Source organism: Aulonocara stuartgranti, assembly GCF_965226115.1.
Source record: "Aulonocara stuartgranti genome assembly, chromosome: 5".
In the NCBI taxonomy this organism is placed as follows: Eukaryota; Metazoa; Chordata; class Actinopteri; order Cichliformes; family Cichlidae; genus Aulonocara; species Aulonocara stuartgranti.
This window is the reverse complement of record NC_138943.1, coordinates 23730888-23748155: the sequence shown is the minus strand read 5'-3', so window position 1 is coordinate 23748155 and position 17268 is coordinate 23730888. Positions and strand designations below refer to the sequence as shown.

At 43.1% G+C, this 17268-nt stretch overlaps 1 protein-coding gene across 1 annotated transcript; it reads right to left on the bottom strand.

The window, feature by feature from the left end:
• Positions 1 to 10786: 10786 nt before the first annotated feature.
• LOC309706041 (putative nuclear hormone receptor HR38) lies at positions 10787 to 16642 on the bottom strand. The gene is made up of 7 exons (XM_082532245.1): positions 16458 to 16642; positions 14239 to 15080; positions 13466 to 13595; positions 13061 to 13224; positions 12721 to 12923; positions 12429 to 12607; positions 10787 to 12334 (listed from the first exon to the last, which is right to left on the bottom strand). Exons 2-7 carry the CDS (start codon positions 15076 to 15078, stop codon positions 12072 to 12074), a joined length of 1779 nt encoding a protein of 592 aa, XP_082388371.1. The 5' UTR covers positions 15079 to 15080; positions 16458 to 16642; the 3' UTR covers positions 10787 to 12071.
• Positions 16643 to 17268: the final 626 nt, after the last annotated feature.

Here is a 17268-nt window from a genome sequence, read left to right as displayed (position 1 = left end):
GTGTCATCTAAGACCACTTTAGATGCCCTAACTTTCCCCACAAAAATCTTGATTTCATATTTCACTTTAAAAAGGAAATGCTTTTGGATACAGGCTGTTATTTTTCCCCATTTCCAGTCTGGGTGTAGTGTCTGAGATGGTTAAAAAGTGATGCATGGCTATCGATCACTGCACGACTAAAATGGTAAAAAAGAGCTCGTCGTACTCACTGGAACACTAACCAGTCATGGAAATTTGTTGTTTGCATAAAAATAAATGATCCAGGAAAGAAAATTACTCCAGCAGCAGTTTTCAGGCCAAAATAAATAAATAAATAAAAAGATGACAGTGCTGGGCAGTGAGAAGCACACTGTGCAAATGTGAAGAATGTCCAGGCTCCACTTACACTGTATGAAGGGCTATATGTTAGTTATGTTTGGCAGCTTTTCGCGTTTCTGAGGACACATGAGATACTTCATCACTTCTGAAGCTATTAATATGAAAGCATTCAAAACAGTCCAATAAATCAATAATTTTAAAACAGACTAACAGTTAGGCACTGCTTTTCCATCAGACAGCCAAATGTTGATTGATGCAGTTGTTAAATGCTGGTCAGGTATACCCAACTGTCTGTGTGAGTGTGTGTGTTTTCAGGTTTGCACTGTGCTTGTTCTGACCTTGACACACACACACCACACCCTTTCATTTTCTACCACCTCCTCCTCCTTCACAACTACTTGATCTACAAGTTGGGACTCTCTGAAGTGTGTGTGTGTGTGTGTGGGGGGGGGGGGGGGGGTCTTGCTGTGAATAACTTCCAGGCAGGCAGCCAGGAACTGTCATCTGCCAGTGCAACACTATCCATCCTGTCAATCTTGTTTTATAATTGTAACATTCTCATATTCTCCGGCTGAGCAGAGAGAAGTTTCCAACATAGACACACGCATACACACACAAAGGCACACACTTCTTCGCTAAATGTGTTTCTCCACAACATTCACATCTTATTCGTCATTTATTAGCATAAGTATTTAAAATAGCTCTATTTTAAATGTAGTAGTAATGTGCTTATATTCATTGATTTGTCTCCAACAGTACAGTAAGTCTGACGTATTCTCATAAAGCTTCTTTTTGTGAGAAAGAACAACATTTTTTTTGACAGCCTGTTTTTCATCACAGTCCCCTTTTTGGCACTGCAGTGCAGTAATTGAAGAGCTTCTGCTGGTGCTGATGGAGTCAGTTTTTCTTAAATCTCATTGCAAATCATCAGCAACCATCATAAAAGAAAGACATCTACCCTTTAAACTCTTTTATTTAACAATAATTCAAACTAAATCTGTCCTTTCATGATTAGGCAGAAAGGCCATTTAAACCTTTACCAAGATGATTCTGTGTTGCTTTCAGTTTCCTTTATAGTAACAAAAAAATTGAGCACATTAGTTTCAGTTTATTATATCAAGTCCATCAAGGATCTCATCAGTCTTTCACCTTTATTAAGTTGCCACCCAGCAAAGTTAATACCCAAGGACACAGCAACAAATACACAGAGGAAGAAGGTTTCCACCGTCTCTTCTTTTCACATGCTTCAGAATGATAATTCAGCCGGCTCACCAATCAGTTACGATTTTAATCCAGCCGCGACTAAGAGCTTTAGAGCGTTGATGTGGAGCATACAGTTATCACAGAGATGGCATGAGCAATGACGTCTGCCACCACATTTATCACCGGACACTCTTAGTGAGGGAGACCAGATCCAATTACAGAGGTCTCTATGGGCTCAACAATGGTCTGCTAAAAATACACCCAGAGAGGCTTTTCCACACTCAGCAGCACACCCACACACAACCTGATACTGTTTAACAATATACATGTATGTATATCTTCGCTTGGAGTGTTTATTTTTGTCACTATCGGAGGTAAGACTAAGAGATTCTGCTCCGTTCTGAGACTCTTTAGAAAATGTGCAGAAATGTGGCGAGTGACGCGTGCACCTGTGTGTAGGCGTGTGTACATGAACAGGTATAGAATAAAAGGAAGAACGCCGAAGGAAGCACACAGGGGCCCCCGTGGAGCACTGAATAGAAAGTTATTTACAGCTCAGTCCATCAATAAACGACAGGTGCAGCATCCTCACAAACAGACGTATTAGCTTTCCTCCCGCTGGAACAATATCATCTCTAGCAGCCGGCCGCTGTCTCCCTCTCTCACACACTCACTCTCTCAAACATCTCTATGACAGCAATGCAACCAAGTCATGTTACTGCTGGATTTTATAATGACATTAAAAAAAGAGAATGCAAGTTAATTCCTGTTTTTATTTGATTCATTCGTTGACTTTTTCTTCCAGCAGTTCCAGGAGTAATTCAAGCTTTTTGGAGCTTTTTCAATGGTTTATCTGACAAATAATATGGTTTCCTCTAATATAGATCATTAAATATGCTTGTGTTATGATTTCTTTTTGGTGAGAGAAATTCTAGAATTTATTTAGTATGGCAGCAACTCAGTGTATTTAGGCATGTAGACATGGTCAAAAACCTGATGAAGCATCAGAATGAGGAAGAAACATGTTTTAATGCTCATAGGTGCCAGACAGGCTGGTCTGAGTATTTCAGAAACTGCTGATCTGCTGGGATTTTCCCACACAATCATCTGTACGATTTACAGAAAATCGTCCAAAAACAGACAGTGAGCGGCAGTTCTCGGGGTGAAAACACCTTCTTGAGGTCAGAGGAGAATGGCTAGGCAGCTTTGAGTTTGAGTAACAGCAAACCTTGAAGCAGTGCAGACGACCAGTTGAATAGTAACATCTAATTTTGTATAAACAGCATGAGAGTAAGTCACTAAGAACAATAAACTAAACTAAACACTGCTCAAGTATCGATCCATGTCCTTAGGTACACCTGTTCAACTGCTTGTTTATGGAAAGATCTAATCTGCCAATCATATGGCAGCAACTCAGTGCCTTTAGGTGTATAGATATGGTCTACACTACCTGCTAAAAGGCAAACCGAGCATCAGAATGGGGAAGAAAGGTGATTTAAGTGACTTTGAACGCAGCATGGTTGTTGGACGATTCATCTGACGAACCTTGTATTCTGCTGCAACATTCAGATAGGTCAGAGTTTGTTGTAAAAAGCATAAAAGCATAGATCCATCCTGCCTTGTATCAAACGTTCAGGTTGCTTGTGGTGTAATGGTCTGGGGGAAATGTTCTTCACATACTTCCAGCCACTTAATACTGACTGAGCATTGTTTAAACACGACAGCTTACTTGAGAATTGTTGCCAACCATGTCCACCCCGTTATGACCACAGTGTACTGATCTATTGATGGCTGCTTCCAGCAGCATAACACACCATGTCACAGACTCAAATAATCTCAAAGTGGCTTCTTGAACATGACCAAAATCATCAGAGCTTAGTCTTAGTGAATGTTTTCAGCACTTTGTTGAATCTGTGTCACAAAGGATTAAGGCAGTTCTGACGGCAAGCAGAAACTAGCAATTTATAACAAAGCTGCCAGTGAGTGGATATGGATTTCTGATTGGGGGGGGGGGGTGCAATTAGCTTATAAATAAACCAGTGGTTATAGTCTGATATGGACAAGGACAGCCGTAGACACCAAGGACGAGTTGTCATTTCTTTTTCTTTTTTTTTTCTTTTCTTTTTTTTTTTGTGTCCCGTTTGGATCTTTAGCCATCAGAATTGTTGTCTTAAGGCCAAGAAAGCTGCCAAGCAGATTTATTTTACCAAGTGGATCATCATGGCCTTGCCATATTGGTCCATTTGATTGATCTTTATTATAATTATGAATTTATTTTATTTTCAGTTGCTACAAACGGGACAGACATGACTGGGGGATGGACAGGGAGAAAGAATGAAAGAAAGAGAGGGAGAGAAAGAAAACCAAAGGGGAGAAGAGACGGTGAGAAGGGGGGGAAGAAAGAAAAAAAAAGAAAGAAAAACAAACAAAACACCTGGATCACCTGTATGGAGAAAAAAAACAGAAGAGAAAGCAAACAACAAAGAGCAACATAATAATAAAAAAAACAACAGCACCATCACAATAAAGCTAGCAGTGGATAACAGTAGATACTAAATAATAAACGATATTGTGCCGCACGCAAGATAGACAGCGCACAATGTGCTTTGAGGCAGCAGCCAAGAAAGCTGTAGTCCGCGTCTGTGAACACCCGTGTGTACACCTGTGTGCATACCTGTGTGGATCAGCATGCTTGTATTCCAAAGGTTTCTCCATGTAACGATCTGCTAGGGAGTGTGGGGAGCCATAGCCCCGTCCACCAGGGTATGAGGCAGGTATGGAGGAGATCCAGGCCCCAGATATCCAGAGGTCCCAGAGTACAAGGACCCGAGGAGGACCACCAAAGGGGGGGGGGGGGGGAACTGTGCCACCCTCCTGGGAAGAGCTGAGTAGAGCCCCAAAGGAGAGGTCACCCCGCAGCTACGGAGCAGAGGCCAGAGGGGGTTGCAGTGGCGTGCCCGCGGGCTCTGCCGGCAGCCAGCTGTGCCAGAGAGGACCGAGCTTAAGGCCCAGAGGCCAGAGGCCTGAGGGCATCCCACCCCCTGGAAGGAGCCCAGCCGGGCCACAGGCGCCCGGCCCCGCCAATCGGCCACCAGGAGTGAGCCGGTACATACATGAGCGCCCAGCCCCAGACGACAAGGACCACCAACACACCAACGTCTGAGGGCATCAGCCACCGGCAGGGAGTGTGGTGAGGGGAGATAGGCCTCCGTACTTTAGAGGGCCTGAGATGTACCCAGAGAGGTTGAGTCTAAGACCCAACCTGACATATAGACACAGACGAACAGGCACACGCGGACACAGACGTGCATTCCCACCCCATATGCACAACCAAATACTCGGCACTCACCCAACGTGTAGACAGACACAAATAGACACTGCACAGACAGTCGCACTCCCCAAACATACTCTATATCAACAGGTCCAGGTACCCCCACCTAGACCCTCCTTATCTGCAGTAGCAGGGAGGCCCCGCATCCCAGACCCCAATCTGATGGCCAGTACCTCCTCCCAGCCCCCCAGCCCTGACGGCTAACAGAACCGGGGTGAGTGAAGACCTCAAACCTCCCTACACCCGCTCATATGTAGTGTTGCTGTGTGCTGTTCTAAAGTGCATTTAAAACTCAGGAGAGCATGGTACTAGCTTCCTCTCAAAGAGCAGCACGGCTCTTCCCGAAAACCCTTAGTGTCTAAATGCATTTAAAGTTGAGGGTAGGGCACCAGCGCCAGAGGTGGGTTGGAGTACACCGATCATCCTCTGGATGCTGTAAAACGTGCCCACCCCCAAGGCCCTATATGTATGTGTTATGTGAGAGTGTGAGTAATGTGGATGTCTAGGTTGCAGAATAAAATTGGGGCACAGGCGGCCAGAAGGGGACAGAGGGGGAGTGCCTCCCCTGCACCCTGGTGACATACCTGCACCCCAAGCCCTGCGTGTGTGGGTGGGTGTGGTAGAGCGGGAATAGGGAGGCAGCTGAGGATGGGGAGGGAAGAAAGGGAGGGGCAAGCGGCCCCTCCCTGGGGCCAGCTCCCCCGCTGACCCCAGTAGGCACCCCCACACTCTGGAACCCACCAGGGCAAGGGGGCCCAGGCCCATCCGGACCGGGGCCCGCAGCAGCAGCACCGCCCAGCCCCACAGAGTCCGGGGCAGCCCACCCGACTCCACCCCAGAGAAAACTGCACCCACCCCATCATCCAATCATCTCCCAAACTACACAAGACAATAGACACCCAGGTTGAGTTCATTCTCCACCTCTCCTATATCTCTCCCCCCACCTGCAGAGTGAGCTCCTGTAGTGAGGAGACCACCTGCAAAGATATAACAACCTCCCCACCAGTTAGAGAGCCCCTAGTAGGGCCGATGCACCAGAGGTCCCCTGCACTGGGGCTGAGCCCCCCTGCACCCACCCGCCCACTGCTCTGGCAACACAACAGCCAGGACCCAAGCCCCCAAGGCCCGGCCAGCACCCCAGACCGGGGGGCGGAGCACCCCCAGACCCCCAAGCCTCCACGCCCGTCCCGGACCCTCCCAGGGGCAGCCAGGCTACCAGGCCAGTAACCAACGTCCGCCAGCACAGACCCTCCCCCATCTCCGCTGTACGCAGCCAGTTGTCGAGTGACGAGTTGTCATTTCTGTTAAACTCATTTGAAATCCACCTGAATGCTGCACATACAGTTGGTCCATTGTAATTTAAAGTTTCCACAGACTTATAGGCACACGGTGTCCACACATAGCCTCTTCCTCACCATCTGATGACAAAATTTATGTTATGTGGCCAAGCAAACTGAAAGACTCTTTAAAGACTGAAAGACTTTACTCTCTCGACTAAACACGGTCCTTTCTGACTCCAAAAATGTATTTGGCAGCAGCCTAAGCTTTAATGTTGAGCTTTCAAAAGCTAAAGTCCAGAACAGCAGGAGACTTCCCAGTGCCTTTGTGCATTACTTATATGGAGACGATGGCTACTGAAAAAAATAGATACAAATTAACTCTCCATTTTTAAGTTAAAAATTTAATCTGTCCAAAATCTTTTAAACTAAGTCTTTCCTAACTTTGCTAATTGGCAATGGTATAATGAGCTAAGATGGCAAGTATTATAAATAGCAGACTATACCTGATTTCTTTATTATGCAAAATTAGTCATAGTATGAAACAGAAGGTAGTATGGCAAAATGTAGTTCTTTGTGCCACTGACAATAAGCCACGGGCCAAATTTATCTAAAGAAAACTTCAGCATGTGGCCACAGCTATACAGTAGTTATATGTCTGCAAAGTAACTATCAGGTTATTGAATGGATATACTCAAAATTAAATTGCCATGAAAAAAGCTTATGCAAGACCATTCTGGACAATAACGCATGTCACGTATCAAGAAAAAGGCCTTTCGTCTGCAGAAGATGCAGAAGCAAAAGTGAAGAAGGTTTTTGGAGTTTGGCACCCATATAGCAAATCACCATGACAAGGGTGTGTGAGGGGCAGAAGGCAGAGGCTGAAGGCGGCGTTTAGTCTGTCAGGTCAAAAGTTAAGGAGCAAATAGCATCTCCAAAGGGTAGCTTTCCACTTTTGGAAAAAGGTGGTGTCAAGAAACACTGAGATATATTCACAGGAGGATATCTTTTCAACATGGGTTAGAGTAATCTGAAGGGACAGCATGCCTGAGTCAACATGGACATGTGACCAGTCAAACTGAAAAGAAACACTGAAAGTCAAAACAGATTATCAAGTCAGATAAAAGGATTATACTTTTCGTAACAGTTAAAGGAACTCTCAGAGCCGCCGCGTTTGTCTGAGTTCTCCTTATGAAACGAATCGCCTGCTGCTCTCATTACGCCTGACTTGGGCATAGGGTTGCCAACCGTCCCTTAAAATACGGAATCGTCCTGTATTTCGAAACAAAAGTACACGTCCCGTATTGAGCTAATAAGGGACGCACTTTGTTCCGTAATACAGTGAGAATCAAAAGTAGTCTATAAATGTTTATGGAATTAACGCTTTGTTGGAAAACATAATTCCCAGCCCCTCTCCTGCTTTGTGACCAATGAGCTGACAGCACACTTATGACAATTCGAGTATGACAATTCAGATTACCGCTCATCTCATTGGTCGAGGAAAGGTCGCTTGCGGAGAAAATACCGGAAGACAACAGATGACCACAACAAGAAGCATGGCCAACAGGGAAACAAACGCCGACACTGCGGTGCAAGTCTCGGACGACAGTACACCTAAAGCTGGACAGACACTGTGCGATTTTCAAACTGTACGATTGACTCGCAGGGTTAGAAGTTGGTAGGTCACGATGCAGGTCTCACACTATACGGCCCGATGCTCTGATGCGACCTGAGTGCTCACACTGTGCCTCCATAAAATGAAGGTTATAACAGAAAATCTGTCGCTCTCTCTCCCTCTCTGTCTTTCACTCACACAGACACACCACCACCATCAACTTTGCTAAATTGCTAATGAAAAACATTGATCAGGCAGCTGTGATTGAACAGCAATGTAAATCCAACTATTTTCAGGTTGTTGTGGTCGTGATCATTTTGTGATGCCACATCGAAAAGGCTCGGATGAGCTTTCCAAAGTTCTACAAGTTGTGCCTCCATCGCTTGTGTCCAGATCACACACTGCACAGCCGTGCTGCTCAGTCTTTTTCACCAACGTTTACGTGTTTGCGCGTGAGCAGTGTGAGCGGCTGCGGTGACACGTCACGAGCGATTGATGATCGGGAGCTGGTCGTGAGGTGTTAATCGCTTCTCGTTACCCCACGTATACTACACGATGCATGATGAAGGCCAAAATCGGGCCGATCACCAAATCAGTCGCACGACTCAAAAATCGTCTCAAAATGGGCCTAAAACCGCACAGTGTGAGCCCAGCATTAGAGCAGCAATGTTTGTTCGCTCAGAGAAAGGGAAGAATGGGAAAAGGAAAACACCTGGCTGGAAAAAGTTAATATGGGCATGTGCAGTGAAAATCAGCGCTATGTGGCCAGAAGTGTGATAATATAATTTATTTTGTGTAATAAACAACTGCAAGGATAGATGATTACAACAAATAGATCACTAATACATAAAAGTAATACATAGATGAATAATGATGATGAGTTAAGATGCTTAATCATGGGAACAAGCGGGTTTACAAACAGGAGCAGCTGATTAGCATTAGAAAAGCTGAAATAATACCTCAACTGAAGCCAATTGTACTAAATGCACTAAATGTGCACTGTTACAAGAATATTTTTCGTTCTATTGCTTTCTATTATTTTAAGTTAAGCAGGACAGAGTGCTTTTAAAGAAAGATTTACTTATATTCTCAAAAGTTAAGCATGACAGGCTTCTGTTCAAGAAAGAGACCTGTTTTATTGTGTTAATGTTGTCATTTTGAGCTAAAAATAAATGGCTAAATGATCATTTGTTTCACATGTGTTCATATCACAAAGAATAAAATATGCATCTACTTAAATCAACTTCAAGTCAAATGGTTAAAAAAATAATTTCACACACAAAAAAAGAGCTAGAAAATTCACCACACTGGGAAGGGTGAAGACAACTGGGTCGCCCGGCCCTGGCCACGAGGTGTCCCTTATTTATTTTTCAGGGAGTTGGCAACCCTACTTGGGCAGCACGTTTGCCATTTTGTAACATAATGAACACTTCTTGCCCCCTCCTCTTTTCTTCCCTTGTCACTTTTTTTCCACTGTGTCTGCCAACACCAAAATCCAGCTGACCAGTACGTGGTGTACAGTAGGATCAGGTGTCGACTGGCTGAATGCAGCCGCGGCTACAGATCGCTGTGGCTGAGAGCGCCGCAGTGTCGTCTTCCTCCCATCAAGGGTGCTGCCAACATTAACACCATGTATGACAAAACAACATAGACTTGGTGAAAAGGACTTTGTTTAGTCACTTTTCATCACATCATTAATATGTAGCAAGCAGCAGCACAGTGGACAGTGCCTTAAATAAAGTCTAAGCGCTGTTTCTTGCACTGAAACCACCAACTAGACAGTTTTGTTCTTATAGCACAACAACATTGAATCTACTTAAATGTCTGTCATACTTTTTTTAAATACACAGCTCTGAGAGGCTCGATTTAGACACAGTTATGCTTTGAAGTTAATGCTAACAGCAGCTTGCTAACTTATCAACAGTGTTGGCATGCTAGCATTCAGTCCTGGAGGTCCCCGCCGTGCTGTTCTAAAAATGCAACAAGGGCAACCTGGCAGAGTCAGCGAGGAGGCCGCCACGTACTGGTACAACAAGAACTAATGTGTAATTCTTAATTTTACTGCATCAAATTTGAGGTTTTGAACCTTTGAGTCATAACCCTGTTATTTGTTCTAATTTCCATTTCAGTGAGGGAGGAAAGCATTTTGCTTACATTTTTTAAATCTCGTTCGGGCCTCTCTTTCTCAAGTGTCTCTTTAATGGGCCTCAATGCTTATGGTTTCACAGCTACTGCATGACTTTTGGTTGCTATTTTAAGGTGGAAATTTTCAATGTACATTGAAGGAAAGAGATCTCAACCATGCTAGCAATCTTAGTGTAACCTAAAAGCCATTTTTGGCTGCTCCCTTAGTCACATGGGATCATCAGTGTAGGTAGCTCTGCATATTTGACTTGGCAGATTTTTACACCGGATACCTTTCCTGATGGAGCCACTAAGAGATTCATGTCTCCTGCCAGGATCAAACCGGGGACCTTTTGCTGTTAAGTAAATGTGTAACCCACCACAGCATAGAGCTCTTACTCGTTCATCTTACTTTAGCATATGATGAGGAATAAAGAAAGGAACCCACAATTATTAATTAATTATAATTGACTGTCAATATCCTGATAGTCCATGTGACACAAACAAACCCATCATTTAAAAAATAGCTAAGAACTGTTAGAAACTACCTTCCTAATTATTTTTGTGGTCATTTTTAAGCCTTTTCAATAAGTATAACTGTTTATTCCTGGGCTGTCTTTAGGCTTAAAAGTTACTTTTGGCTGCTCCCTTATTCACAAGAAGTCACCACAGCACAGTAGCTCCACACTTTTGATGTGGCAAATTTTAACATCACATGCTCTTCTTAACACAATCCCATTTGCTTCTCGTGGAATAAACGGCAGATGTATTGCTTTTTAGGTGAACGTGAAAACTGCTAAATTATCTTTCAACCATTTTTTAGATAATTGTAGAAACTCTAATCTGTGCAGTTACCTATTTCCTAACATTTAAACAAAGTCAATTCAAGGTGATTTCCAAAAGATTCAATATCAAGTATTCGCTGCCTTTTAATTTATTTTTTTTTTTTGCACCATTTTACAAAAGGCCTGGCATTATTTTGCACGCACACAAACTCATACAGAAGAAGTACTTTTCATACCATTTGAACACTCAAGTGCTCGTAGCTGCTCACGTCATCACGTTTCACCGTGATTCCTTAAGAATTTTCTTTCGGTCATTTTGAAATCAAAATATAAATCCAACATGTATATAAAAAAACAACCAAAACAAAACTGCACAATTCTGAAAAATATGGAAGACAGGTGGAGAGATTTACAGTCACAGAATTGAGGTCCACAACATGTAATGTATCTGATGCCTAAGACAAGAAATATGTCTGCCTGCGAATTTGAATTTTCTGGCATTAATTTATACAAATCATACAAGACTCGATCTGGACGGCGCCACCGTGGTTCTAACGTTCAGTGCCTCTGTAACAGAACAATTTAATTTTACATGTCTTAAACAGCCTGTGACTCATGCCTGTGATAAAAGGGCTTTGCTATATGTGATGTTTGGAATAAAGGTTCACTTAGTGTGGTTGATGGAGTGAGGTTTTATGAAAAGGCACTTTGTATTTTCACTTAGCAAGTCAATTTTCATTCTTACATAAAGCCCGAGAAGCCTGTCGTCACAGGTGTATGCAGTTTAACAGGAGAGCCGCCTGAATCAGCCTTTAAAAGGTGCTGAAAAGTGACAGGCGAAGTGATATGGCAGATTTTTTTCTTCAGCTTAAGGCAATTAGGTTTTTAACTGGTAGTATCAAAATAAAAACTTTGGTAAACTTTGGTCCAAGACCTTCCACATGAGCATGTTTAGTACTGCGGCTATAGTTTCCATAGAAAGATATAAGTAAGTATTTTATTGTGGAAAAGTGGGACTCTTTCACAGCTGCCTGTCATCTCCAATCTCGGCCTCTGAGTGGGCCAATCAAGCAATTCTGAAAACATGCTTTAAAAAAATTAGTGTGTTTCTGAGTATTTAACACTGCATGGCATCTACCATGATATCCATGTGTTATAGGCTGCATAGCAGGACAGGATTCACAAATAGCACTGCAAAAAAGTCACCTTTACCAATGCACACGAAATATATATAAACAGTGTCATGAAATATCAATCTTTTACAGAATTCACACAGGTACTATATTTAATAGCACTTAAAGATAAAAAAAATAATGGTCTCTTTAACTATGCTAGCACACCTCCGTATGCTAGAAGGAGGTTTAGTAGAGTGGAGTGAAAAACCTCACGTTTGATGCTTTTGAACTCTTTTGTTCATTTTAAAACGGCAGCGTATCCATAAAGATTTTCTCCACTATCGGAGGAGGAGGCACCAGGTCCTCCAGTTTCAGGTAGAAGATGCGCTGCAGGCCTTGTGTGCACAGAGTCCTCAGTTCAGGCAGTTTGCCCAGAAGGCGAGACTGATAGTTGGGTTGCGTCCGGCTCAGTTCTGATCCATTTCCACTCACGTGTTCCCTTAGACAAGCGATGAGGTGACTTTGAAAGTCCTCGACCCGCTTGGGCTCTTTGAGGCCGTGACGATCTAAGGGCAAAAGAAGTTTCCATGAGAAACCCCAAATATAACGACAACCTTGAAATGCGATGAAATTCACTAAAAGCAGACAAAGCTTCTTTACCGGTGATGATGACGAGGGCTGCGAGGCAGGAAAACAAGTAGACGTCTAAGTTCAAGCGGCGAAGGCTGTGCGAGAAATCCATTATGGAGTCGATCCAGTCACCGAAACTGCGAGCGCACTGTAGTCGGTGGAGCACCACGCCATCGCAGAAGATCAGCTCATTCTTTTCTGGATCTGACCTGAATTATTTTAAACCATTACGTCAGTGAGAGCATTGACCAACGTGAAGGAATGTAGCAAAATATTAGTGAACCACACTTTTTTTTTTAACAGCAGAAGAAAGAACACTGACCTGTAAGCCAGGCGGAGGATAAAGAGTTCAACAAAAGCAGATTCGAGGAGCAGCTCCTGGTCTTCTGTGCAGAAGTCCGTGAATCCTGGGATGGCTTGAGCCCATTTCCTTATCACATCCAAGGAACCAGTCAGTAAATCATAGAACTGCTGGATATCACCAGCATCCTCCTTCTCTTTCGAGCTGTCTGCTGTCTCCTGGTACTGAGGAGGGGAAAAAAAGGGTTAGTTAGCTAAAGAGATTTTCAGAGGGCTATTTAGTGCTGTTGGTTTGACTCTACATTGTCACCAGTGTAAATTCAGATGAAGAAGACATGGGTTAGCTACAAGTTTTGAGTTACCTTGGAATAGTCAAGCTTTCCGATGGTTGGGCTTGAGTCTAGATGAGCCCTGACAAGCGAAGCTATGATGTTGACACTGGGGGTCGTGGATGAAGCCTCAATTGGGATCTTGGGCTTGGAGGGCAGGCGACCTCTGCGACCTTTAAGGCTGTCCCTACGAACAACTAAAAGAGGACAAGGCGAGGAACATGTTTATGACTCCTACATGACTCTTTCGGCATTTGAAAAACAAAAGCTGTATCAGCTGACGTTTCCCTTTTTCTTCAACTGTCAATGTAAAGCTCTGGTTACATATGTCTCTGAGCTTCCTGGCTTTGCTGCTGCAAAACTGTCATTACCAACCCCGATTTGTGGCTGTCATGCATTAGCCACTGCGAGCTTTGAAAGAGTATCACATTGCATTACCTTCTTTGACCATTCCCACTGCAAGACATTTCTGGAAACGACAGAACTGGCATCGGTTTCTCCTCCTCTTGTCTACTGGACAGTCTTTATTGGCAAGGCACACATACTTTGCATTTTTCTGGACAGTTCGCTGTCAAACACACAAAGAAAACACATTAATATGGAATCATAATGTGGCAAACATATACGACTGCAAGTGACTGAAATGCACAAGTCTTATTTTTGTTTATAGCATCAATTTCTGATCACCAGCAACCCTGACTTGGATGAGTGGTTAAGAAAACAGATTGATGGATTTCTGCTCAATCAACTGTGAGCCTCTCTTAAACAAAGATACAGTGATAACTGGTACATTACTGCTCAGTATAAGTGCTAAAAATATTTTTAAAACAATGTAATAATTTTATTATTTGCCAATACTGAAGCTGTGCACTTGTGTCTTACGTTAGCACACACAAACTCACTTTATAAATATATTTCTGAAGAATTATCGCCGTGATTGCACAGTTTAAAAAATATAACATGACTGCTCTCTGGTGGATGTGGTTTGCTCACTTTGTCAGTGAATCTAAATCATCTTAAATATATGAAACATATGTGCACACATGCATAATTACTGCAGTTTTTTTGTTACTTGTTGCATACATGACACACACACTGAGATATCAGCTATGACTGCAGGTTTATTCTCCTTGATGACTGCAGCATCATGTACTCAGTCAAACAAATCTGTAATCTTAAAGCTGCTAAATATCTTCTTTTCTTTTTTTTACCTTGAAAAAACCTTTGCATCCCTCACAGGTACGGACTCCATAGTGCTGGCAGGAAGCATTATCACCACAAACTGCACAGCGACTCTCGTTGGATCCTGGGTTTTGCGTTTTAGGAGACATCATGGCACCTTCCGCTGTCTTGGGGCTTTCTAGAAGTCTATGCTCCAGAGAAACTGGGGGGCAGTGAAGTGGGGAAACATGCTGCTGAGGAGACAGGAAGAAGTGGTCTTCCTGGCTTGGCTGAGCATCCTGGTGCTGCTGCCCCATGGGGGAGTGTTGTTCTGGTGCAGAGCTGAAGCTGAAAAAGGAAAGCTGCTGAGCTATGGCAGCCTTGTCAGCCACAGAGGTCAGGGGGGCTGAGGGGTAGGGGCTGAAAGGGGAATCCCAGACAGGTGCAGACTCTGTCTGAAAGCTTGGTGTTGGAGGAGAAGCAGTGGCATAGACTGGGCTGCCATAGTAGTCAGAGCTGCATGACGACAGCGTTTCGTCAAGGCAGTTGAGTGCAAAGGATCCTGGGTAGCAGCCATACACCTGGAGATCATCCAGCTTGAAGGCCTGGCTGTGCATCTGAGAGCTGGTGCTTTCAGCTACTCCTGTGTGGCTGAATGAAACCGTAGAGGCAGGAGGAGAGGTGGTAATCTTACAGGAATATGCATCAAACTCCCCGACATAGCCATTTCCAACCAAAGTGTTGATGCTGGGCAATGAAGATGTGGACAGCTGGTCCTTTTGGCCACTGAAGTCCATCACCAGTGTGGCACTGAGGTCAGGATTCAAGAACTCAGAGCTGAAGTAGTTGTCATGGGGCAGGGATGCATACTGGGTTTGTACACAGGGCATTGCTAGGAAAGAGAAAACCAACATTTAAAACAACTAAAATAAATCCTTAAAGATAAATACTGATTCATTTCTGGGTAACAAACACGACTTTATTAAATTCTCTATCTGAACACTGCATCTTTGTGAGGTAGATTTAAAGCAACACAGTCTAAGTCAGATATTCCCATCTCAAATTAGTGCAGTAAATATGACTTTGTGATCATTTTTCGAAATAAAACCAAGTGAGTTAAATCACTCGAGACAAATGGCCCCAGTAATGAGCTGACTCTTTAAACATGTGTTAGAAACTAGATATTGCTACTGGATATATAATGGTCAGCATTTCTTAATGCTTCCTCTATAACAATCTAAACAGAGGGCAACATTAACACCTGAAATGTCCATCTCATTTCCCCAACATGCCTCTAACTTTATCAAGGGGCCTATTCGTCCCCTTGAAAAAAATGCAGAGGGTGGTCCAGCGGAGCAGTCAGGTATTGTCAGATATTGTGTTACTGGCTGTTAACGCTCTAAAAACCTCCTTCAGTAGAGGGCAACCCCTCTTTCACAACGCCTGTACTGGGGTGTGTTGCAGATTGTATGTCGGGGTGGGCTGACTGCCAGCTGAAATGGGAATAGTGGCAAAGTCTGTTTATGTGCATGGGTGGATGGGCGTGTATCTACAAGTGTCCTTACTTCTTCATTTTATAGCTTTTTATTTTTTTTCTCAATACAGAAGCTGAAGCATGTTCTTTGAAAGTTGAACTTAAATTTGCACAGCTATATTTGAATCGTGTGGAAACAAAACTGCCGAAGGGCCCAAATAGTTTTCAGCATGTAAATGCAAACAATTTTATGAATCTTCTCATTTCCCAACAGTGTTATAGAGCATGAAGGCCATTAACACAAGCACATACTGACAACAGAGGACAAAATTTGAACAAATGGAAATAGTAGAATCACAGCAGTCATATTAGTACTTGCAGATACCGTAAAATGTCCACGTTAATATCAAAATACACTCCCATAATTCACTTCATCATATTATAAGAATTAGAAAAATATCAGTCTGCACTGTTTAAGTTTATTATGGCTAAATATAACACTCATATCCCTTCTTTTATACCAGTGAGGGTCTAGCCAAATCAAGTGGACACTTAAAATCATGACCTCCGGCAGGTAGTTGAACTAGAGCAAATATGACACCATCAAAAAATTAGTTTTTATATTAGTAAGTAAACTGATGCAAACCTCAAGCTACTGATAACCATTTTGCCTTATGAGCTTAAGCTATGACAGAGATACTTATTTAGAAGTAAAGATGCAAACATGCGCATCTAACAGCAGCAGTAATAAATAAAAAACAATAACAACTCACTAAAAGTCCACTTTTTACTCACCTGGTTTATGCAAATATCCCGAATTTGACGTTTTTCATTTATTCCAAATTAGAGAAAAAAAGATAAATGTCACCTCGGTTAGCTTCTGTCAGCACACACACTCATTCAGGCACATTCACACACAACACACTCCGGGTCAGACCGAGGCAGACGGGCTCCACTCCGCTACACTCTTGTTTTATTTTGGGCTGCATCGACAAAAAGGCGTGCCTGTGCCCAAACATGGTTTTGGGGCGGTGGAACGTTCCGGGTCGGCAGCCAATCAGCTCTGGGCTCGACGCAGACGTTCTTCCGTGTGACGCACGCACGGGATTCCATTGACGCAAGATCCGAGGGAGCGTACCTGCTAAAAATACACCGCAACGAAAGCGGCGTTCACGTGGGGCTATTACTGGATGAAAAATTCTAAAAATAACCGCAATTTGGAGGCGCAGACGTTTTTTGGCTGGAAATGTGGATATTATACAAGTTTACACCAGCGGGGTGTGTTATCAGGTATCAGACCGGGAAACACCTGCATATTTTTTTCAATTTTTCAGAAAATAGAAAGTCTCTACTGTTTCGCAACTAAACGCTTTGGGGGGGGGGGAATCATCACAAGCACTTTTAAACGTTTTAACTGGAAATATACTTTTTACTTGTTATGTTTTTATATTTACTTCATACTTTTACTCGCATTTTTAATTGCTGAAATTATTCAAGAGCGTGGTCCATTACAATTTTTAATTACAAATGCAAAATTAATAATAATTATTAATAAGACTGAGTGGCAGCTGGGTGAAGAAGGATAGGTGAGGCTAATCAGGGATGA

Excerpts from the sequence above, each read along its gene's own strand:
- LOC309706041 (XM_082532245.1), bottom strand. The coding sequence starts at position 15,078 with ATGCCCTGTGTACAAACCCAGTATGCATCCCTGCCCCATGACAACTAC. Across the intron at positions 13,225-13,465 it reads AGTGGGAATGGTCAAAGAAG|TTGTTCGTAGGGACAGCCTT; the intron begins GTAATGCAATGT and ends GTCCTCTTTTAG. Across the intron at positions 12,335-12,428 it reads AGCCCTCGTCATCATCACCG|ATCGTCACGGCCTCAAAGAG; the intron begins GTAAAGAAGCTT and ends TTTTGCCCTTAG.